The 23,929-nt window shown below is 42.0% G+C and overlaps 1 protein-coding gene across 1 annotated transcript in view; it reads left to right on the top strand.

Annotated features, from left to right (window-relative positions):
* Nucleotides 1-23,929, top strand: part of LOC126187666 (U4/U6 small nuclear ribonucleoprotein Prp3) — a 66,578-nt gene that overhangs the window by 12,399 nt on the left and 30,250 nt on the right. The window contains exons 3-6 of the mRNA XM_049928895.1: nucleotides 2,034-2,266; nucleotides 7,539-7,757; nucleotides 20,000-20,164; nucleotides 22,337-22,525. Of these exons, the coding sequence (XP_049784852.1) occupies nucleotides 2,034-2,266; nucleotides 7,539-7,757; nucleotides 20,000-20,164; nucleotides 22,337-22,525 (806 nt within the window). The remainder of the gene's footprint in view (nucleotides 1-2,033; nucleotides 2,267-7,538; nucleotides 7,758-19,999; nucleotides 20,165-22,336; nucleotides 22,526-23,929) is intronic.

Here is a 23,929-nt window from a genome sequence, read left to right as displayed (position 1 = left end):
AATTTACAATTAATCATCAGATGTGCTTTCAAGATTACAAGCTGCAGGATGATATTTTCACAGACATGGGCAACATAAATTAAAATGACAACTAATGCATCGAATGAATGCATTTCCTCCCATGCATAATGAACTTCAGAGTTTGTAAGGAACAACAAAGTTCATTGACATTTTGAAAAATTTCTCTTTCTTCTGACTATTGGAAGCAAAACATGTATAAAGCACATTTACGTACATATCGGTGCCGAAAATCGGTGATGTCTGATTCAGTGTATCGCGATAGCTTCTTCACGAGAAACACTTTCTTGTTCGTTGTCAGTCAGAAATGAATAAGTTTGTAGATACATGATAAAGTTTTTAACTTGACTATAGAAATAAGTCACATAATACTTGCTGTAATAATAAAAATTGTTGTTGGTGGTGGTGTTGTGGTCTTCAGTCCGAAGACTGGTTTGATGCAGCTCTCCATGTTACTCTATCCTGTGTAAGCCTCTTCATCTTCTAGTTACTACTTCAACCTGCATCCTTCTGAAACTTGTTTACTGTGTTCATCCTTTGATCTAACCTCCACAGTTTTTCCCCCCAGTACTAAACTGGTGATCCCTCGATGTCTCAGTGTGTCTCCTACCAACTGATCCCTTCCATTAGTCAGGTTGTGCCACAAATTTCTTCTCTCCCCAATTCTATTCAGTACCTCCTAATTAGTTACATGATCTACTCATCTAATCTTCAGCATTCTTCTCTAGCACCACATTTCAAAAGCTTCTATTCTATTCTCGATTAAACTATTTATCGTCCACATTTCACTTCCGTGCATGGATACAATCCATTTCCATACGTGGCTACACTTCATACAAATACTTTCAGACAAGACTTCACGACACTTAAATCTATATTTGACGTTAGCAAGTTCCTCTTTTTTCAGAATACCTTTTCTGTTCACTGCCAGCCTACATTTATATCCTCTCTACTTACACCATCATCAGTTATTTTGCCTCCCAAGTAGCAAAACTCATCAACTACTTTAAGTGTTTCGTTTCCTGATTTAATTCCCTCAGCATCACCTGATTTAATTTGTCTACATTCCATTACACAGTGAAATAATGTTGGAAATTCAATAAAAGTACATGCAAACATACATGTGTTACCTTTCAAATGTAATATTACTAGAGTTGCAGAAATATAAATGGAAAAAAAGAGTAGTAGGAGTCAATCCAGCTATCTACTAATTATGAAACTTGAATGCAAACCACGTGACTGCTGCCAGCTCGTGCTCAGTGTCACAATACACCAGTGCATCATTGATGCGTAAAACTTCTCTTGTGATTTTCTCTAAATTAACTAAGTAGTAAGCCGTATTACGTGCACATTGTGTTGTTCTAATGGACTACTGAAAGTGCATGAAGTTTGAAGTAAATCAGTGATGCGAATGTTGTGGCATTCCCTTTTTAGTACTTTTCTTTCTTCTCTTTTTAAAAATGTGATAGCAGTTTTATCTTACTCAGTTATGGCCTAAAAATTCGATGAGAGAATGTGTGCCATGTTTACTCATGGATAAAGATTAAGAAATTTTTTTAACAAAACAAGAGCAACATACACTATACTTTACAGTGGAACCTTCAATTGAGTTCCTGTAAATCCTCTTACAGTTGTTTATGTCACTCTTTTAACTGTTGAATTACATTAGTACTCCAGTTTCTGTATTTTACAAATTGATATGTGTGTGGTACTCAACTCTTGCATAGTTGAATTCTTGGATTTCAACTCTCTTGATGTTGCGAGAAGAACCTGTAAATAGTACACCCCATTGTTATTCATGCATTATCTTAACCTCTTATTACCCTTTGTGTTGTTAACTCCCTAGATAAAAAACTTCTTCTTTGGAAACCTCAATTTTTCTGCTGATTTTAATGTAGTGCCGTCTGTTTGATAACATCATTCATTTCTGATTTTTGTGTTATTGCTGGTACTACTGCCATTATCGTCAAAGAACTGTCATCCATACTGGTAAATTAGATTGCATTTTGTTCCAGATAAGTTGGCTTCACTCCTCGATGAAAAGAAAGCAGCAAAATTTGCGGAAAAGCTGTTTGATTTGGCTGAAGACATAAAATCTGCACAACGGAATAGCAGGAAACGCCATCATGAAAATGATACAAGGCAAGAAGATAGTTCCAAAAAGGCAAAAACCAAATTCACTGAGGCTGAGGCTCCAACAATTCCAGCAGCTGCTCAGCCAAGCCCTGGACAGCTTACAGCCATTCAGGTGAGTTCATCTTTTATACATTAAACTCTAAAACTCTGTATTCGTCTTTCAATGTAGACTTATCATGACAGTTAAAAAATGAAACATTGCATTTTGGGGAAAATGCACAGGATGTATCTTGCCAAAAATTGGCAGATTCAAATAAGGAGCTACCTCATATTTACTTACTATCCGTTGATGTATTGTGTGAATGTAACTTTGCGTAAATAGTAGAAGAAAAACATAAAAAGACTACTAAAGAACACAGTTGATGTTTTTTGTAGTAGAAGAGCTCAATATCAGTAAATGCTATGAAGGCTTGTACAGCTTGGGGGCAATAAGAGTGGAAACCGGAACTATGGGAATGTTGACTCTGCAAAAGAGTTAATCCTTGCTACGATCAGAGTTGTTTGACTCTTTCCAAATTGCATTACACTTTGTCTTTCAACAGTGCAAAAAAATTCTTTTACTTTTTGTATTAGAGTCCAAGTACTGATTCTGAACAGCTACGGTGGCACACTGCTCTGTTCCTTCCATGAGGAAGGAACTATTAATTCCAGAACCAGATAATGTGCCACTTTCACTGCACATTTAGCTTTCTGAAGATAAGTTCTGACCAGCAATTCTGTCTCATGATTCACTTTTTTCCTTGACTGAATTTTCCCTTGCTAAAATTGTGGGCTGAGTTGCTCTTGGCTGATCCGTTGTGTGCTGCAATTTTGTAGCGTGTCTGTACAAGCAGTAGATCCAGCGAAATGAGGAAAGATGCTAACTTGACTATCAGCCACCTTCTAGTACGTGGTTTAAGATTTAATTACACAGGTTACCTCTAGTGCAACCTCTTCTTCCTTGGTAAATGTAATTCGTCCCAGTTAGTGTATTCTTCGTAGATTCTCCTTTTACAGTTCACTCATCAGGCAGCTGACCTGTACTGCAGCTTAACCCGGTAGCTTCCTCCCGATTTCATTTAAGATTTAAAAAAAGAAATTGAATACGTGGTCCTAAAATAATTTTCTAAATAGGACAGGTTTCCAGATTACAGAAAACTCACTGGGCTACATAAAATTTGTCAGGCATCATGCACAAAAGTGTAAATTTGTAATCATGCACAGATTTATGTACTCCTGCTCAGTAGTTGTTCATAAACTGTATATTATACAATAAAACAGTAGACTATTAAACCAAATGATAAATAATATTGCATTTCTGCATGTTTACTCTAACTTAATTTGTTTATTGTTGTATTACATACATATTATTTCTGTATTTATTTGCTTTTTTTCCGCATGTCACAGAAGGTAACAATTTTGAATTTCCTGTTCAAAGTTACTTTTTCTACACAATTTTTTGTATTATACAATAATTCAAACAGCTTGGGAGAATTTGTAGGTGCTGCAATCTGCGCAACATTGTTTATGCATTTATTAGTTTCTAGTGGTATTAATTCTTCCACGAACATCATTTTGCTCCTCCTCTACTTCCTTTGTTTCTTCCTGGTCATATTCTGTGTTGCAGATTTCTATTAAATCTGTTGCTGAAGAAAAAGTAGTGTGAGTTGACAGATAGTCACCACTTTGAATATAGTCATCTACACTACATGAAATGTTTCACGTTTTAATTGATTCAGGATTGCTTCTGCATTTTCTTGAGCTTCAATGGCTTACAAACCATGCTTAATTGAAGCCGTTTTAACAGTTTTGAGCTTTTCCCCCTTGCTGCATCCAGGACAGAAACTAACCTGCAGGATCAAATGCACTTTCGACTTCTTCAACACAAAGAATAAGAGGCTACATCAATAATTACCTATGATTGGACGTGAGAGTGTAAATAACACCTTGGTCCGTGGGTTGTGTTGATCCTGCGGTCTCAGTGAATCAAGACACAAAAGAATTAAAGACTTAGTTGCCAGTGGGCATTGATTTATGTCATTAGGGAAAGTTGAAAATTTATGCTGGACCAGGATTCGAACCTGGGTCTCTTGCTTCTTGGCAGGTGTGCTGACAACTACTCCATCTGGACATAGTGAAACAACTGCATGGAGTAACCTAACTTGCCTCCTGTCAGACTCAAATTCTTAACTTGTCCACTACATCACTAGTGTGTGGATAAGTTGAGACTGTGGATCTGACAGGAGACATACTTGCGTATTCCATGCAGTTGTGTTGACCACTGTGTCCGAATGGCATAGTGGTCAGCGCATCTGCCTAGTAAGCAGGAGATCTGATTCGAATCCCAGTTTGGCACTGTCACATCCAAATGTCCCACAAATCTGGATATTACATGATTTGACCAACTGGCCAAATTGAGACCCACAATGAGGCCATTTCAAGCTCTGTAAAGTGATGATAGCATTCTGTCATAAGAGTACACAGCATCTCTGTGTTTTATCACAGTGATCACTCAACATGTGATGCTGTTTTCGCCCCTTAAACACCCTACTAGGCCTGGTAACAACACTGATGCACCCTTATGGCCCATTTACCTGTTGCAGTGAATTGCAGGTCTTAATAATCATTTACATACCCGCTGACGATGCATAAAGGATGAAGTTACATTCGACCATGTCCTCTGTGTGCTTCATCTTTTTTTGTCAGGCGGAACATACATACAGTAATCAGCAGCTAAGGACTATGACAGTTGTCTATCTGAAGCCAGTAAAAAACATTTGGCAACATCTCTTTTTCAAGTCACACTCCACCAACTTAAGAGCACCAGATCTTGCTATGCCAACAAAGTTGCCATGCTTTGTTAGGTATTGTTGGTCTTGGATTCTACAGCCATTACATCCCACATTACTAGTTGTTGCCATCTGTAATCTTGTTTTAATAATATTGTTTTCACTATTTGATTCTCTATGTGTAAGTTGAAAAGCCTGAGAAGTAAAGCTAACCACTCAATGTATTCTGGAGGTATTTGAACTTACAGCAAGTGCAGATTTATTTTTTTTTTTTCATTAAAAATCAATTTTGTGGCCTTTGTACGTCACAACTGCTATAGCGATACTGAAAGGTAGAAACAGACAGTGAAGAGAACCTAAAGTACTAACAGCATCATTCAGATTCAGAATTGTTGTAGATGATAGTTGGGGACAAAACTAGATGGGTTCAGTTCTGGTAAAAATGTGTATGAATAAACAAATCCTAATGATATGGGGACTGGTATGAAAACAGAAGTGATTTCTCAAAATAATGTCCACCTATGTTGTCGTTGTCTCACGATTCTGTAAGTTTCATTTACACCTGTGCATTGATTTCTGCATCCTGATTTCCTGCAGTTCTATAGGAAAACAAGCCATATAAAATTCCTGGATTATTTCTGAAACTGAGTAGTGATTGCAAATCAGTAACATCAGTACTGATGCAGATGGAGAAAATGTAAATTACACAGAGTAAAATTTGCACTTTTTCTCCTTAGGTTCATTACTGTAACATTAAGGTGTAATGTATCAAGTCATTGTACTGTGTATTTCACCAGATTTCCTAGTGTATTGAGTGACAGTAGTGAGATTTTGTAAATAGTGCACCAAGTGGCTCAATGGAAGAACAGTGTGAAAATATCCATCTGGATATTGTGATGTAGACTTTCCGTGAGGATTCTGACCCAGATTCCTATCTTTTTGGCAGTTTGGAAGGATAGGGGTGGACCGTGTAACAAACTGAATCTTTGAATCTGTCTGTCATATGCATGTAAATAGTGTTAAGTAATTTGTAGCACATTGCCCATGAAAGATGTGTGTACGTAATAATATTCGTTGCTTTTGGTACTGCAAGTAGGATAAGAGGAAATTGTCAAGATTTCAGGGGAGTACCGTTATTATTGTGTGTTTCTGTTATCTGTTTTGGGAGTTTTGCCTACAGAAGACTATTATTATATTTAGCAGAGGAAGTGTACAATAACTTATTTTAAACACATCAGCTAAGGAAGATTACCTAATAGAAATGTGCTTCTGAGACAGTTCATGAGACATTCCTTTCACTGACCAACAGTTTTATGTTTTAATAAAGCCAGTATATTTTTGGAAAATATGACATACATTAATTTATACCATAATATAAGTAACAACTCATGTCTTCCTGTGACCTTAATGTCAGAGGTAAAAAATTAATATCCAGTTTCACAAATAAGGAAAGCTAACTTTTATGTTATTCTTCCATGCAGTTAACAGAAAATCGATAAGTATATTTTTAGAGACTTGGATAATGACAGAGGCACAGGAAGACTGAAAAAAACAAGGCTTATTATCTATGTTCCAGAGTTCTTCATCGATATACTAGAGAATCGCCCCAGCTTCGCATAGGTACTACTAAGTATCTTTGGCCAGATGACTCGTTTGGCGTAGTGGTAACAAATTATATACAAACCTCTCTCATGAATCAGACTACCTGTTGGTGAAAACTGTATCAAAATCCTAACAGTAATTTCTTAAATGAGCCTTTACATACAGGAAGAAAAAGACAGCAGGGAACTTTAAATTTTACATATGTATAGATTTGTAGCTATCAGAGTTAAGAACTTGGTGGACAGAATGAGGAACTTGCATTGCTGTGCAAATGATATACTGATGTAAGCTAATAGAAATGGGCCCTGAAGAATGTTCTGTGCATTGATATTAATGTCAAAAAATTGAATTAAGCATTGGTGCAGTTCAGTTATTTTGATGTTCACAATCATACTCGACATTAACTCGGTCTGATTTCTGGTCTGGACTGCCAGAGATGGCAGTCATATGTGCATGAGGTTTGTTTGCTTTGTGTGTGTGTGTGTGTGTGGGTGGGTGGGTGGGTGGGTGGGTGGGTGGGTGGGTGTTGTTCTCTGGAGGAGGCTTTTGTTGAAAGCTAAATGTGTAACAATCTCATTTTGTTGTGCTTGTCTGCAGCTCAATATGTGATCTTTAATTGAGTAGCAATCTATCATTTTTCTAATGTTGTTTATATAACAAAAAATAATACTTCTCTAAGGAAACACACTTGTAACTAAAATATATAGAGATAGAAAAGGCAGTAAAGATTCTCCATTTTTGCAGCAACTTTATACACAGAGTGCTTTATAGAATCACAGCATGGTACTTTAATAAACAGAGGAAGAATGACGTTCAGAATTTAAAGGAACAAAGAAATTAGTTACACAATCAACCATTATCTGTTCATGTTGTTGGAAGAATAATTGAACACAGTTTCTGATAATTTTTGTCATGGATACGATAACTGGCTCTTATTAACAAAATAGATTTTTTCATATTTCTTTCACTTTTGTTTAGTAATCTTCAATGTGCATTCTGTTTTTTCTTTTATAGATCAAAGAGATGATGGCTAATGCTCAAAAGATGATTGAAGAGAGAAAACGTGCATTAAATGCACTTAGAGTTGATGAAATTCCTCCAATGCGCTCTATGTATGGACGAGATGATACACAATCGATGAGAAGTTCAGCGTTTTCTGCAGCTCCACCTAGCCTGTCATCTGGAATGAATCGTGGTGATCCTGATAAAGCTAGAAAGATTGCACAGTTGCAGGTGAGACCATATCACAGATTGGCAGTAACTTATTTTCACAATGAATGACTATAGAAGTAGCTTCTTTCTCTATTTACTTTTGATAGAACATTGTGTGTACAATAGGATGCAGAGCCAAGCATCATGCTGCAATAAGGTGCTCCTTAGATTACGTGTTACATTTCAGCCCTGATGTGACAATGTACATTATGACCTTCATTCCAAGTACTGTAGTGTGACATGTATTGTATTTCTCTTGAACTCAAGTCATCTGAAATATAAAATGGCTGAAGTGTTTGATTGGGTGACACACAATAGTGTAGTGTGATATAGAACTTAATACAATGATTCGTAATCTACATTAATAAGAAGTTCTCTTAAAGCTACTTCTTGAGAGAGGAAATGTATAATGGTGTGCATGTTAGGAAGTAGCTGTGTGATTCATTCAGTGCAGAGAGGGGGGGGGGGGGGGGGGGGTAGGGGGCTGATACTTCGTGGTGTCACCAGTGGGCTCCATGTCGCTGACCCACACCACATGTTCCCACAGTCATCAACCCTGATAACTGTCACTGCTGGGGTAGGTGCTACAGCAGCCCACTGTTCCTGTTTCTGACTCTCTGTAGTAGAATTTATACTCTTGGGAAACACTCTCGTTTCTTAACTTAATACTTGCCATGTTTGCGTTATGCCACCCATAATGAGCATTGTAGTGCCTAGGTAACTCCTCCATAAGTAAACTAACACAAAAATGAACACTAAATGTTGTACACACAGCTTGAAGAGTGTGCTACAAACTCTAAACAGTGGAATGACACTTGTGGCGGAATTGTCACAGAGTACTGTGCATTGCCTCAGAACTTACCTTTCTCTGTGAAATTCACTAAAAAATAAAGTTCGAGAGTATAAGATAAAGTAGCACATTAAGCCATATGCTCATGATCACAAGAATGGATTTTCCCAAATTACTCCCAGAAAATACCAAGATAGTTTTATCAATAAAGTTGATTCATTAGGTAAGTTACTTCATTAATTTAGGCACATTCTGTGGCTGGAATGATGCCAATATATTTAACCATTTCAGGCACAAAAACACACTAATATGTCGTAATCATGCACTTTCTGGTTATTCAGCCAAGAAAATGGGAATTATTGGAAGTATTGGATTGTTGTACATTGCTTAACAGCATCCATGGCTGAGAAAGCTGCATCCTCGTGAATATATCCACTCATAAATCATATCGTTTGCCCTTCAAGTCTGTGAACATGATAATGCTCCTTTAAATGAAGAAACACTATTGGGTGGACACACTTTTTACTGGGAATTAAAACCTGAAGCTGTTTCCCCCCTGCGGGTTCGGGGGTTAGAATAGGCCCGCGGTATTCCTGCCTGTCGTAAGAGGCGACTAAAAGGAGTCTCACATGTTTCGGCCTTATGTGATGGTCCCCTCTCGGGTTTGACCTCCATCTTTCTAAATTTATCCGAAGAGCGAGCCAATTGGGGAAGGGCGCCTTACATGGTGCACTGTATCCGTCGTGCATTGAGACCTTTAGCCGGCTTTTTCGTCGTTGCAATGGTGTCCCGCTCGTTTTCCATCTCTTGGGCGAGGATACGTCCCTGGGTGCACTTACCACGCTGCACTCTGCAGTGTTGCTTTTAACTGCGACGACGACCTTGGACTTTCTTGCACCTAAGATCCAGCATGGTAGCCAGTCCGTTGTGGTGGGGCTGCCATGTACCCTGTTGGTTGTAGCCCCCTGACAACACAGGGATCGCTCTACTGATGCCTGCGCCGTTAACTCCCCACGTATGCCAAGGAGTAGATGCCCATCTCCCTGGGGCATCGGGACTCCCTGCAATGGCCATCCTGCCAGGTGGCTATTGCTGCGGCTGGGTGGCGCCCGTGGGGAGGGCCCTTGGTCGGAGTAGGTGGCATCAGGGTGGATGACCCGCAATGAAGCATGGTACATCTTCTCTCGCTGGTGGGCCTCCACCAGCAGTCTCTATGCGATCGAGGTCTAACCTCAACGGCAGGAAATACGAACCACGATCATTTCCCTCCCTGGCCACTCCATGGGAGGAACGTATGGCAAAAGAAGGCAGTGGAGAATATTCACCCCGGTTCCTTGTGTGTACGCGAGTTGATGGGGAATCGTTTATGTCAACCAAAACCCAGTTTTTTGTGGAGCATTTAGAGGACAAGTTCGGGGAGGTGGAGGGCTTGTCCAAAATGCGCTCTGGTTCCATACTCATCCAAACAGCATCCTCTGCCCAGTCACGGAGGTTGCTCAATTGTGACAAGTTGGGGGATGTTTCTGTTAACATCACGCCGCATAAGAGTCTCAACATGGTCCAGGGTATTATATTCCACAGGGATCTTCTTCTGCAGTCCGACGATGAATTACGCGCCAACCTTGAACGACGAGGTGTTAACTTCGTCCAGCGCATCCATCGGGGTCCGAGGGATAATCAGGTAGCCACCGGTGCCTTCATCTTGGCCTTCGAGGGTGATGTCTTACCCGAAAAGGTTAAGGTGATGGTTTACCGTTGTGATGTGAAGCCATATATCCCTCCTCTGATGCGGTGTTTTAAGTGCTGGAAGTTCGGGCACATGTCATCTCGCTGTACTTCCAGCATCACATGTCGGGATTGTGGCCGTCCTACCCATCCCGATAGTCCATGTGCCCCACCTCCTATATGTGTTAACTGCGGAGAACACCATTCCCCCTGCTCACCGGATCTTCCAGAAGGAAAGGAAGATAATGGAATATAAGACTCTGGACCGCCTGACCTACACCGAGGCAAGGCGGAAATATGAGCGGCTACATCCTGTGCCCATGATATCCACCTATGCCGCTGCTGCAACAGCGGTCCGATCCTCTCCCATGTCGTCACGTACTGTTGCCTCTCAGCTATGTCAGGATGAACCAGCCCCCTTGGTTGTGGGGGGCACTTCCCCCTCTGTTGCTCCATCTACTCCAGGAGCAACACCACCCCAACCATCGGGGACATTCGTCCCCCCTTCCCAGCTGGAGAAGTGTGAGGCTTCTTCGGCTACTCTAGCTAGGAAGGGGTCACTTGGGGCCCTCCCTTCCCAAGCTTTGCCCAGTGCCAAAGCGGACACCCGCAAATTTATGAAACAACAACCGGTCGCTGGTCATAAGGCTTCCCGCTCGTCGTCAGTCCCTGAGACTGATCCAGTGGGGCCCTCCCAGCCAGACCCTCCAAAGGCACAGCGTGCAAAGCAGTTGAAGAAAAAGGCTCCGAAGCATCCTAACATTGCGGTGGCACCTGTCCCACCGCAACCTTCAAACTCTGCGTCTGAGGATGAGGTGGAGATCCTGGCGTCCGCTGAGGACCTCGATCTCGCTGGTCCCTCCGACGCCATGGAAAGGACTAGCACAGGTGCTCAATCGGAGGCAGCAGGTGACCCAGAGGCGTAATCTGCCTTCCCCGTCCTGTCACGCCTTTCCCAGCCATGGCCAACACCATCCTCCAGTGGAACTGCAGCGGTTTCTTCCACCATCTCGCTGAGCTCCGACAGCTTATCAGCCTTCACCCTTTCTTCTGCATAGCTCTTCAGGAAACTTGGTTTCCAGCAATGCGCAACCCCGCCCTCCGTGGCTATCGGGGTTATTATAAAAACCGGGTCGCTTATGAAAGGGTGTCTGGTGGCGTCTGCATCTATGTCCTTAACTCTCTCCACAGCGAGTCTGTCCCTCTGCATACAACTTTAGAGGCTGTCGCTGTTCAGGTGTGGACGCCACAGGCTGTTACTGTCTGCAGTCTTTACCTTCCACCGAAGGGTGATGTCGCGCAGCATGTCCTGGCTGCGCTGATAGCCCAATTGCCGCCACCTTTCTTGTTACTGGGCGACTTTAACACCCATAACCCTCTGTGGGGTGGGTCAGTGGCAACAGGTCGAGGCGCCGCTATTGAGCATTTATTGGCGCAGCTCGATCTCTCGATCTTAAATGACGGTGCCTCCACACACTTCAGTGTGGCGCATGGCACATACTCCGCCATTGACCTATCGCTCTGTAGCCCTAGCCTCTTGCCGTCTGTCCAGTGGGGTGTGCATGACGACCTGTGTGGTAGTGACCATTTTCCAATCTTTCTGTCACTGCCACGGCGCCACTCTTCTGGGCGCCCCAGCAGATGGGCTATGAATAAGGCTGACTGGGACTTGTTTTCCTCCACTGCTGCTATTGAGCCTCTCTCTCGTGATGACATTGATGCGGTGGTTCAATCGGTCACCACCGGCATCGTTACTGCCGCCGAATCTGCCATTCCCCGTTCTTCTGGGTCCCCTCGGCGGAGGGCTGTGCCTTGGTGGTCGCCTGAGATCGCTGAAGCGATTAAAGATCGCCGGCGGGCGCTCCAGCGTCACAAGCGACATTCCTCCAGTGACCACCTTATCGCCTTCAAACGGCTGCGTGCGCGGGCCCGCCTCCTTATCCGCCAAGGCAAGAAGGAGTGCTGGGAGCGGTATGTGTCTACCATTGGCCTCCATGTCACTCCATCGCAGGTCTGGGCGAAGATTCGACGCGTCTACGGCTATCGGACCCCTGCCAGCGTCCCTGCACTCTCACTGAGTGGAGCAGTTTGTACAGACTCCGACGTCATTGCAAGCCGCTTGGCAGAGCATTTTGCTATGAGTTCTGCTTCTGCGAATTACCCCCTGACCTTCTGCTCCATTAAAGAGTGGATGGAACGTCGGAGCCTTTCGTTTCGCACCCACCATCCAGAATCGTACAATGTTCCATTCAGTGAGTGGGAATTCCGCAGTGCCCTTGCCGCTTGTCCTGATACTGCTCCTGGACCGGATAGCATCCACTGCCAGATGCTGAAACACCTCTCAGTGGACTGCCAGCGACGGCTCCTCGACCTTTACAACCGTGGGTCGAGGGTGAGTTTCCGTCGCAATGGCGGGCAAGTATCGTTATCCCCATTCTAAAACCAGGCAAGAACCCTTTGGAGGTGGACAGCTACCGCCCCATTAGCCTCACCAACGTTCTTTGCAAGCTTCTCGAACGGATGGTGAGCCGGCGCTTGAATTGGGTACTGGAATCTCGGGGCCTTCTGGCTCCATCTCAGGGTGGGTTCCGTAAAGGCCGCTCCGCGGCCGACAATCTGGTGAGCCTGGAGTCGGCCATCCGTACTGCCTTTGCCCGCCGTCAGCACCTGGTCACTGTCTTTTTCGACATGCGGAAGGCGTACTATACGACATGGCGTCATCACATCCTTTCTACGCTTCATGAATGGGGTCTTCGGGGCCCTCTGCCGATCTTTATCAGAAATTTTCTGTCGTATCGTACCTTCCGCGTGCAAGTCGCAGCCTCATATAGTTCCACCCATGTCCAGGAGAACGGTGTGCCACATGGTTCTGTTTTAAGTGTCTGCCTGTTTTTAATTGCAATAAACGGTCTCGCTGCGGCAGTAGGAAATTCTGTCTCCGCTTCCCTGTATGCTGACGACTTCTGTCTTTACTATAGTTCTATTGGCATAGCAGCAGCTGAACGTCAGCTACAGGGCGCAATCCGCAAGGCGCAGTCTTGGGCTGTAGCGTGTGGTTTTCAGTTTTCGGCTGCCAAGACCCGCGTTATGCATTTCTGCCGGCGCCGAACAGTCCATCCTGAGCCGCGGCTTTATGTTGCCAACGAACTTCTTGCTGTGGTGGAGACCCACAGGTTTTTGGGTGTACTTTTTGATGCCCGGTTGACTTGGCTGCCTCATATCCGGCAGCTTAAACAGGCGTGTTGGCGGCATCTCAACGCTCTGAGATGTTTGAGCCACACCCGCTGGGGCGCCGACCGCTCTACCAGGCGTTAATCCAGTCCCGTCTGGATTATGGGAGCCTGGTTTATGGCTCAGCATCCCTATCTGCACTGCGGGCACTGGACCCAATCCTCCATAGCGGGATCCGCCTTGCCACTGGTGCTTTCCGGACCAGCCCAGTGGAGAGCATTCTTGTGGAGGCGGGTGTCCCTCCACTGCGATTACGCCGCCAACGTTTGCTGGCTTCTTATGCTGCCCATGTTTTCAGCTTGCCCGGGCATCCTCATTATCGGCTACTATTCCCACAGTCGCACGTCCATCTTCCAGAACGCAGGCCCAGGGCTGGATCTCCGATCGCTTCTCTCCGGGCTTGGGGCTTTCCCTCTTCCGCCTCCTTTCCGGGCACCTCTGCATACACCCCCGTGGTGTGTGCCTCGCCCTCGTCTTCAGCTGGAATTGGCGCAGGGCCCGAAGGACTCAGTCCCTCCGGAGGCTTTCCGCCGCCGCTTTCTTTCCATCCTCGCCACGTATCAGGGCTCTGGCATTGTTTACACTGACGGTTCAATGGTTGCTGGTCGTGTCGGTTATGCGCTCACTCTAGGGGACCATTGCGAACAACGTTCGTTGCCGGCTGGCTGCAGCGTTTATACTGCTGAGCTGGTCGCCATCTTTCGTACCCTAGAGTATATCCGCTCCTGCTCAGGTGAGTCCTTCGTTATCTGTAGCGATTCCCTGAGCGGTTTACGAGCTCTCGACCAGCGTTTCCCTCGTTCCCGTCTGGTGATGGTTATCCAGGAGTCCCTGCATACTCTTGCCCGTTGCGGCCACTCTGTGGTCTTCGTGTGGACCCCAGGCCATGTTGGGATACCCGGCAATGAGAATGTTGACCGCCTGGCGAAAGAGGCCACCAGTACACCATCTCTGGACATTGGCCTCCCGGAGACAGATTTGCGAGCGTTCCTATGCAGCAAAATTCTCGACATTTGGGACGCTGAATGGCGCGCCCTGCCTTCACGAAATAAATTTTGGGCCATCAAGGAGCCTACTGGTGTGTGGCGCTCCTCCTTGCGGGTCTCTCGCAAGGAGTCTGTTGTCCTCTGCCGGCTGCGCATTGGGCACACATGGATGACGCACGGCCACCTATTGCGACGTGAGGCCCCACCTTTATGTCGCTGCAGCTCCGTTTTGACAGTGGTCCACATTTTATTGGACTGTCCACTTTTAGCTGTGCTCAGGCAGTCGTTCGCCCTGCCTGACTCGCTCCCTGCCCTTTTAACAGATGACTCTGCTATGGCTGACTTAGTTTTGCGTTTTATTCGGGCAGGGGTTTTTATCATTTAATCTGAGTGTTTGTTTTATTTTATTGTTTTGTGTTGATTCTGGCCTTTGGCCTACGGTTTTAAACTGAGTTTTTAGCGTGTTCTCGGTGGTTGGCTTTTCCTTTTTTTTGTTCCTGTGGTCGGCCCACCACCGTCACACTCTGTGTGATTTTATTTCGTTTTGTTTGATCTCTGTCGGAGTCTTTCCTGTCCTGTGTCGTCTGACGTCTTTCATGTTGTTCGTTTTTATTCTCGATGGGCAGTTTTAATTTTTTGGAAAAGGGACCGATGACCGTCGCAGTCTGGTCCCTTTAATCCCCCAAACCAACCAACCTGAAGCTGTTTGTGCATAATAAACTTTTCTTCCATAATCATCTTTACGTAATTGGTTTTCAACCCTTCCAAACTTTGTATGTGAGGTGACACACTTGCACACATTTGTGACTGGTTGCATTATGAGTTTTCTGACAGCTGTGCATGGATTCGCATTTGATCAGAATTGCTCATCACATCCTTGGTCATGTTGTCTACATAATCACTTATAGCAGATTGCCATTGCAAAAAGTCTAGTTGGGCTTTAATATCACATATCCCATTTACTAGTTCTTTACTTAGGGTATCCTTCCTAGATGTGACATTTTCTGCAGCAGCCTGCACTTCTGTGGCTGTCCCTGTTGTCTTGTTCTAAGGATAAATCAGAAACATGGTCTGATAATTGTTTTACTGTTGTAGCTTTACGTTTGTCCTTTACCTCATTAGTTAAAGTTCCAATAACTTCTGATATATGTTGGTTAACCTGGCACAAATCTGGTATTTGTTATCCAGTGTGTGACATAGCCCAGCAATTTTATTTCACAAAACACTCACTTTTGCCGATCAGATCAATTTATTCTTGCTTAGTTGATCCTTGTTTTTCAGTCATATCCTCCTGCTTTTCAGTGAGTAAAGTAACTTGGTTAAACACTGCATTTACTCGTCCACCCATCTTCTCGATCCTGTAGAAAAGTTCCATCAAAGGATTGTACATTGGTTTCTGCTGACCAGGTGGTGCAATATTGTGTACAACTGGTTGAACATGAACTTCGTCCCTATCTTCCATTCTAGATTGCTGTCTACTCATAACACAATAAATTCACAATAAATAAAGAAAATCGTTTTCACTCTTAATTAGAGCAATATCAGTCCCCTTCACTCCTATTAGATTTTTGTAATTCAACAATAGGTCTACAATAACGCAACAAACAAAAAATAATGTAGCAACACTTATCAGTCTGCAATGTCACAGTCACAGTTCCAGATAAAAACAAAACTTTCGCAAAATAACTTCAGTCTGCTTGAGAATTAAATTACCAAAGCTACTCTGAAATATGAATAAAGTCTCCATCCTTGGTACAAGCAAAGTGAGAAAGAGGATAAGCAGTTGCAGTCTACCACCATAATTGACAGCAGTGGAGCCCTTGTTGATCAGTCGACTCATGACTTGCTGCTCTCCTGGTCCTCCACTCATACACAGGACTGAAACATACAAAAATATAAGGGATTAACACAGTTGCATAAAAATAAGCTTAATTTACTTTGGTAAATTCTATAACAAATTTCCTTTTGGGTCCTGTCTGTCGCCACTTAAAGTATCCCTCTTATAAATAATATTACTCTCAGTAATAACTGTATAGTCTAGTGCCAAATAATAGCTACTATAACCTTTCCTGGGATATCTTTTACAAATCAGTAAATAACAGTCAGCAGTCTTTCAGTGCACCAGATAAATTGTAGTCTAATTGAAGTTTATTGGAAGTTTAATAATCAGTTCTTTCCTTATTGGTAAGCAGAAACTCTGTGTCATGCTCTTTGTTGTGTACGCCCTATGGTAAGCTTGCATGTTACTTTGTAATAAGTTAGGGTACTAGTCCACATTGTCTCTGGAGACAGATTTTGTAACAACAGATCATGGGCCACCAGTAATGATCCAATAACTCATCATCATCATCATCATCATCATCATCATCATTTAAGACTGATTATGCCTTTCAGCGTTCAGTCTGGAGCATAGCCCCCCTTATACAGTTCCTCCATGATCCCCTATTCAGTGCTAACTTTGGTGCCTCTTCTGATGTTAAACCTATTACTTCAAAATCATTCTTAACCGAATCCAGGTACCTTCTCCTCGGTCTGCCCCGACTCCTCCTACCCTCTACTGCTGAATCCATGAGTCTCTTGGGTAACCTTGCTTCTCCCATGCGTGTAACATGACCCCACCATCTAAGCCTGTTCGCCCTGACTGCTACATCTATAGAGTTCATTCCCAGTTTTTCTTTGATTTCTTCATTGTGGACACCCTCTTGCCATTGTTCCCATCTACTAGTACCTGCAATCATCTTAGCTACTTTCATATCCGTAACCTCAACCTTGTTGATAAGGTAGCCTGAATCCACCCAGCTTTCGCTCCCATACAACAAAGTTGGTCGAAAGATTGAACGGTGCACAGATAACTTAGTCTTGGTGCTGACTTCCTTCTTGCAGAAGAGAGTAGATCGTAGCTGAGCGCTCACTGCATTAGCTTTGCTACACCTTGCTTCCAGTTCTTTTACTATGTTGCCATCCTGTGAGAATATGCATCCTAAGTACTTAAAACCGTCCACCTGTTCTAACTTTGTTCCTCCTATTTGGCACTCCATCCGTTTATATTTCTTTCCCACTGACATTACTTTTGTTTTGGAGATGCTAATCTTCATACCATAGTCCTTACATATCGGATCTAGCTCTGAAATATTACTTTGCAAACTTTCAATCGAATCTGCCATCACAACTAAGTCATCCGCATATGCAAGACTGCTTATTTTGTGTTCACATATCTTAATCTCACCCAGCCAGTCTATTGTTTTCAACATATGATCCATAAATAATATGAACAACAGTGGAGACAGGTTGCAGCCTTGTCTTACCCCTGAAACTACTCTGAACCATGAACTCAATTTACCGTCAACTCTAACTGCTGCCTGACTATCCATGTAAAGACCTTTAATTGCTTGCAAAAGTTTGCCTCCTATTCCATAATCTTGTAGAACAGACAATAACTTCCTCCTAGGAACTCGGTCATATGCCTTTTCTAGATCTATAAAGCATAGATACAGTTCCCTGTTCCACTCATAACACTTCTCCATTATTTGCCGTAAGCTAAAGATCTGGTCCTGACAACCTCTAAGAGGCCTAAACCCACACTGATTTTCATCCAATTGGTCCTCAACTAATACTCGCACTTTCCTTTCAACAATACCTGAGAAGATTTTACCCACAACGCTAATTAAAGAGATACCTCTGTAGTTGTTACAATCTTTTCTGTTTCCATGTTTAAAGATTGGTGTGATTACTGCTTTTGTCCAGTCTGATGGAACCTGTCCCGACTCCCAGGCCATTTCAATTATCCTGTGTAGCCATTTAAGACCTGACATTCCACTGTATTTGATGAGTTCCGACTTAATTTCATCCACCTCAGCCGCTTTATTGCACTGCAATCTATTGACCATTTTTTCCACTTCCTCAAATGTGATCCTGTTTCCATCATCATTCCTATCCCATGCTACCTCGAAATCTGAAACATTACTGATCGCATTTTCACCTACATTGAGCAACTCTTCAAAATATTCCCTCCATCTGCCCAAGGCATCCACAGGATTCACTAGCAGTTTTCCTGACCTGTCCAAAATACTTGTCATTTACTTCTTACCTCCCTTTCGAAGACTGCTAATTACACTCCAGAATGGTTTTCCAGCAGCTTGACCCATAGTCTCCAACCTGTTTCCAAAGTCTTCCCACGATTTCTTCTTGGATGCTGCAATTATCTGTTTGGCTTTGTTTCTTTCTTCAACATAACTTTCTCTGTCTACCTGGGTTCTGGTATGTAGCCATTTTTGATACGCCTTCTTTTTCCTTTTACAGGCTGCCTTGACTGTATCATTCCACCAAGCTGTTTGCTTCATCCTACTTTTACACACTACTGTTCCAAGACATTCTTTAGCCACTTCTAGTACTGTGTCCCTGTACCTTGTCCACTCCTTTTCCAATGACTGTAATTGACTACTTTCAACTAACTGGTACCTTTCTGAGATCGCTGTTATGTACTTGTGCCTGATTTCCTTATCCTGAAGTTTCTCCACTCTTATCCAATAACTTAAAATAAATTTTCCTATGATGAAATTAGGACTCTGAAAATGAAAAGGACTTAAAATTATGTCACTCTGTACAAGATAGATATTGTTCTTTATACATTCTATAATGATGCTGAGGGAATTAGATTAGGAAATGAGACACTTAAAGTAGTAAAGGAGTTTTGCTATTTGGGGAGCAAAATAACTGATGATGGTCGAAGTACAGAGGATATAAAATGTAGACTGGCAATGGGAAGGAAAGTGTTTCTGAAGAAGAGAAATTTGTTAACATCGAGTATAGATTTAAGTGTCAGGAAGTCGTTTCTGAAAGTATTTGTATGGAGTCTACACTCCATGTTTCACTTCCATGTATGGAAGTGAAACATGGACAATAAATAGTTTGGACAAGAAGAGAATAGAAGCTTTCGAAATGTGGTGCTACAGAAGAGTGCTGAAGATTAGATGGGTAGATCACATAAGTAATGAGGAAGTATTGAATATGATTGGGGAGAAGAGAAGTTTGTGGCACAACTTGACTAGAAGAAGGGATTGGCTGGTAGGACATGTGTTGAGGCATCAAGGGATCACCAATTTAGTATTGGAGGGCAGCGTGGAGGGTAAAAATCGTAGAGGGAGACCAAGAGATGAATACACTAAGCAGATTCAGAAGGATGTAGGTTGCGGTAGGTACTGGGAGATGAAGAAGCTTGCACAGGATAGAGTAGCATGGAGAGCTGCATCAAACCAGTCTCAGGACTGAAGACCACAACAACAACAACAACAACAACAACAACAACATTCTGTAACAAATTATGAAATACTTCATTTTAGTCATCAAAAAATAAATAATGGCACAGTAAATATCTGTGATCGGTTAGCGCACAAGACTGCTGCTGATTATATAATCCCTAGTGTATGAAATTACCATGCTTATTTCATGATACACTCTAGTACAGTGTAATGTATGCTCCATGTTTTTCATTCTGCTTAACACATATTGATAAATTATTAATGTTTTATAAGGCTCAAATCCAGTCCAAGTTATCGTCAGGAGTTCTGCCAAGCCTTCCACCTCTGAGACCGGCTGTTCAGGACAAACCAACACCACTCATTCTGGATGAAGAGGGCAGAACAGTTGATGTTACTGGCAAGGAAGTTCAACTGACGCACCTGGTTCCAACCCTTAAGGTAAGAATCTTGAGTGAGGAAGTATTTACGTGTATTATTAGTAAGTGCATGGATAAAAAAAATCTACTCACCTAGCAGCCACTTGGCGCATAGAGTTTTTTGTATATCCAATTACTTATATTTTCAAAAATTGATCATTTTCATTGATATATTATGGTATTATTGTAACACAATACATTCATATTAAAGGGTTGGTTGTTAATATTGGGGTTGAATGAAAAACAATGCCTCCACCTTTGTTAATTGGGTTTGGGGGGGGGGGGGGGGGAATATTTGAATAAATCAAACACAGAAATAGTCCTTAGAATGTGATCTTTAATTAGTAATATTCACTTTTCCACATAATCACCAACCAGTTGGATACATTTCTGCCAACGATGAACAAGTTTTCTGAAGTCATCACGGAAGAAGTCGACACTCTGTTTCCGCAGCCACAGTCTCACAGAACCCTCAACCTCTTTATCAGAAGCATTATGGTGTCCCTGCAGATCGTCTTTCATTATCAGGAACAGATGGAAGTCAGAAAATGCTAAATCTGGACTGTAGGGAGGGTGCCATACGGAGGTGAGATTCAGTCTCTGAAGTTCTGCTGTGGTGGCACATGAAGTGTGTAGTCTGGCATTGTCAAGCTGCAGGAAAACATTTTCCTTTTCCTTTTGGACCCTTGTTAGCCGTCATTTCAGAGTTCGCAACATTGTGATGTAATGCTCTGAATTTATTATTGTTCCACGATCAAGGAAATCAACATTTTGCTTGTGATGCTCAGTGGTTGCTGTCACAGGACGTAAGTCTTTGTCTGTCACGCTGGTCAGATGTTCCCACCTCAACATCTTTAAACTTACTCGCTCAATGACACACACTACTCACATCAACACAATCATCATAAATTGCTTTCATTCTCTGATGAATCTCCTTCAGGGTGACACCTTCTGCTGTCAAGAATTCAATGACTGGATGTTGCTTAAACTGCATTGACCGACCGTCTGCACAGGGTTCCATACTTGACACTAACACAACCATTCAGTGCTAAGGCTTCCTGCCAACTGGAACTGTAGAGAAGAGACTATGGAACAAGCCAGTACCTGCCGCATACCAATGCTGCCAACTGTTGAATAGTTACAAAGGTGGAGGCATTACTTTTCAGTCAACCTTCGTAACTGTAATGTGTGGCATTTGTTCATGTTTGATTTAATTATTCGTATTTCTGTTATGATCATTATAGTTTGCACCAGTACTATTGCAACTTTTGTATTGATTGCAAGAACCAGTATTAAATGAAGAATTTTGGAATATTTCACAGTTTCTCATATGTTGCCCCTATAGGAACAAAATTAGACTAATTACAGTCTGCACAAAGGTATTTAAACAGTCTTTCTTCCCACATTCCGTACACAATTGGAAAAGGAAGAAAACCTAATGTATAGTACGGTGGAAAGTATTATGTGCTATGCACTTCACAGTGATTTGCAGAGTACAGATGTAGATTTAGATGGTGATTATCAGAGGTGGTCAAAACTGATCTCATTGCAGTGCTTGCAATATAAAATTGTTTCATATAGGAATGGAAATAAATAAATTATGAACTATATGATAACTGTTTCTCCAGTTGACATTATGTTTCAATTGGAGACACTCAACTTTCTCTTAAATAAAAGTGAAAAACTGTGTTATGTAATTGACATTAGTACATCCTACTCTCTCAACTTATAGTGCTTGTAGAACTCTTAGTCATAACTGCAATGTACTGGGAGTCTCGTGATCTGTGCCTATTCTATGTACCAGTAAAAGCATTTTGTGTTTACAGAAGACATTATTATACATCTTTATTATGTAAAAATAAAAGATTTTTTTTATTTTTACTAATTGTGACATTAAAATTTTGTGATACTAAGGCTTCTTTTTAACATATGGCAGCAAATTCGATTGTTTTTTTGATGATGTTCTTCCATCTAACACAACCACCACCACCCTACTCCTCCCCTCCCCCCCCCCCCAAAAAAAAATAAATAAATAAAATTCAATACCCAAGTTCCTACTTGTTCATGGTTCAAGGAGGATCCAACTTTGCATTTTGTATATTAGCTCTTCTATTAATAATAACTCACTAACAGACTTCCCTCATATTTTCCATTCTATATTCCTATTGCTTATTTATATCTTCTTTTTCCACAGGCAAATATTAGAGCTAAAAAACGTGAGGAATTCAGGCAACAGCTACAAGACAGAGTTGTAGAAGACCTCTCTGAAACACAGTTCTTTGACCCCCGTATTGGCGCAAAACCTGCTGTTCGTGGCAAGCGTGCTTTACGTTTCCACGAGCCAGGAAAATTTCAACAGCTGGCCGACAGAATGAGGATGAAGGTAAGCTCCTTTCTTGCTGAATTACTGTCTGGTAGAGAAAGAGTTTGCGCCAAATTTAATGGACAACGAAACAATACTTGGAGGTCTAAAGAGGTATATATGACTTTAATAATGGAAGTTATAGTGTAGTCGAAACTGTAGGACTAAAATGCCTCCTTTTGGAAATATCAGAAAATCAAAGGAAGAAATAGATGTAGAACACTTCCCTGTAATAACAAAGAAAAGTATGTCACTTAGAAGCTTGCATCAGGACCTCTTTCTCCCAGCAGCCAAAGAATTGATTGCTTTTTGGTTGACATTCATGATGACATAATAAAAGCAGAAAGTCTCTGTAACAGCACTGCCTAGTGATTTCACTGAATTGGTCTGTAAGAAGCTCTGTTGACTTTTAAGTTGACCACTTAGGTTCCTGTAAAACCACACTCTCGGACATCACAGTGTATTTGAAAATAAACAGCCAAATATGTATGACAAGCAAGAATATGAATGTTATTTCTGCTTATTCCTCTCACAACAATTTAAGCAGTGCTTTTATGTTCTTGACTTACCGCACCCTCAGAAATCTCACTGTAGGCAGAGAAACATCCAAGTATTTGTGACAAGCCAGAATATAAATGCCATCACTGATCTCTCATTTGCAGCAATTTCATCTTTTGTTTTTTAGGTCACAAACTCAAAGAAACTCATTCCTGAGAGGATGTGCTCTTATGTGCTATAATATTGAATATTGCAGTACATGCTTGTATTATATTGCATTATATTACTAAGGATGCCCCAGCATCTGTTACAAATATGAATAAGAAAAAAAAATTAGTTTAGAGAGTTTAGTGTAGGATGCAAACATACTTCCATGAACTCCATTATCCCATGCCTCTACTCATTATGCCCCGGTGAACATTGGAAATTCAGACATTATCTGTCTTTTTACAATATCCTGAAAGCATTTACCATAAAGTGCCATTAACTGACATTAAGTATAACAACTTCTACCTAGAGTGACTCATTTGTTATAAATCTGCAGTGCATCATTGCACTGAAACGGCATACGCCATAACACACAACTTATAATATGAACGAAATGGAATATGATGAATCCAATATGGTGTCTGACTGCAATCGAATTTTGTAGTCACATTGAATCAGGAATGTTACTCACTGAGCAAACCCACTTCTTTGGCATCCTCAAGATGCAGTATGCATCAGTATCGCATTATTATATTATCTTAGAGTTCTGTCTTTGTTAAAACAGTGAGGATGGTTTGCTCTTTCCTGTCCTGTCTCTTTGTTTCTATAAATATTCCTTTCTTCTGATTTTCCTTTATCATTTGTTAGAGGAACATTTATTTAAACTCTGTTTGTTTCCAAAAATGTCTGTTTTCTTCAGTCTGATTTCTACCTTGCTTG

The sequence above is a fragment of the Schistocerca cancellata genome, chromosome 5 (assembly GCF_023864275.1).
Source record: "Schistocerca cancellata isolate TAMUIC-IGC-003103 chromosome 5, iqSchCanc2.1, whole genome shotgun sequence".
Classification (NCBI taxonomy): Eukaryota; Metazoa; Arthropoda; class Insecta; order Orthoptera; family Acrididae; genus Schistocerca; species Schistocerca cancellata.
The sequence above is the reverse complement of the archived record's forward strand: the minus strand, read 5'-3'. Positions and strand labels throughout refer to the sequence as shown.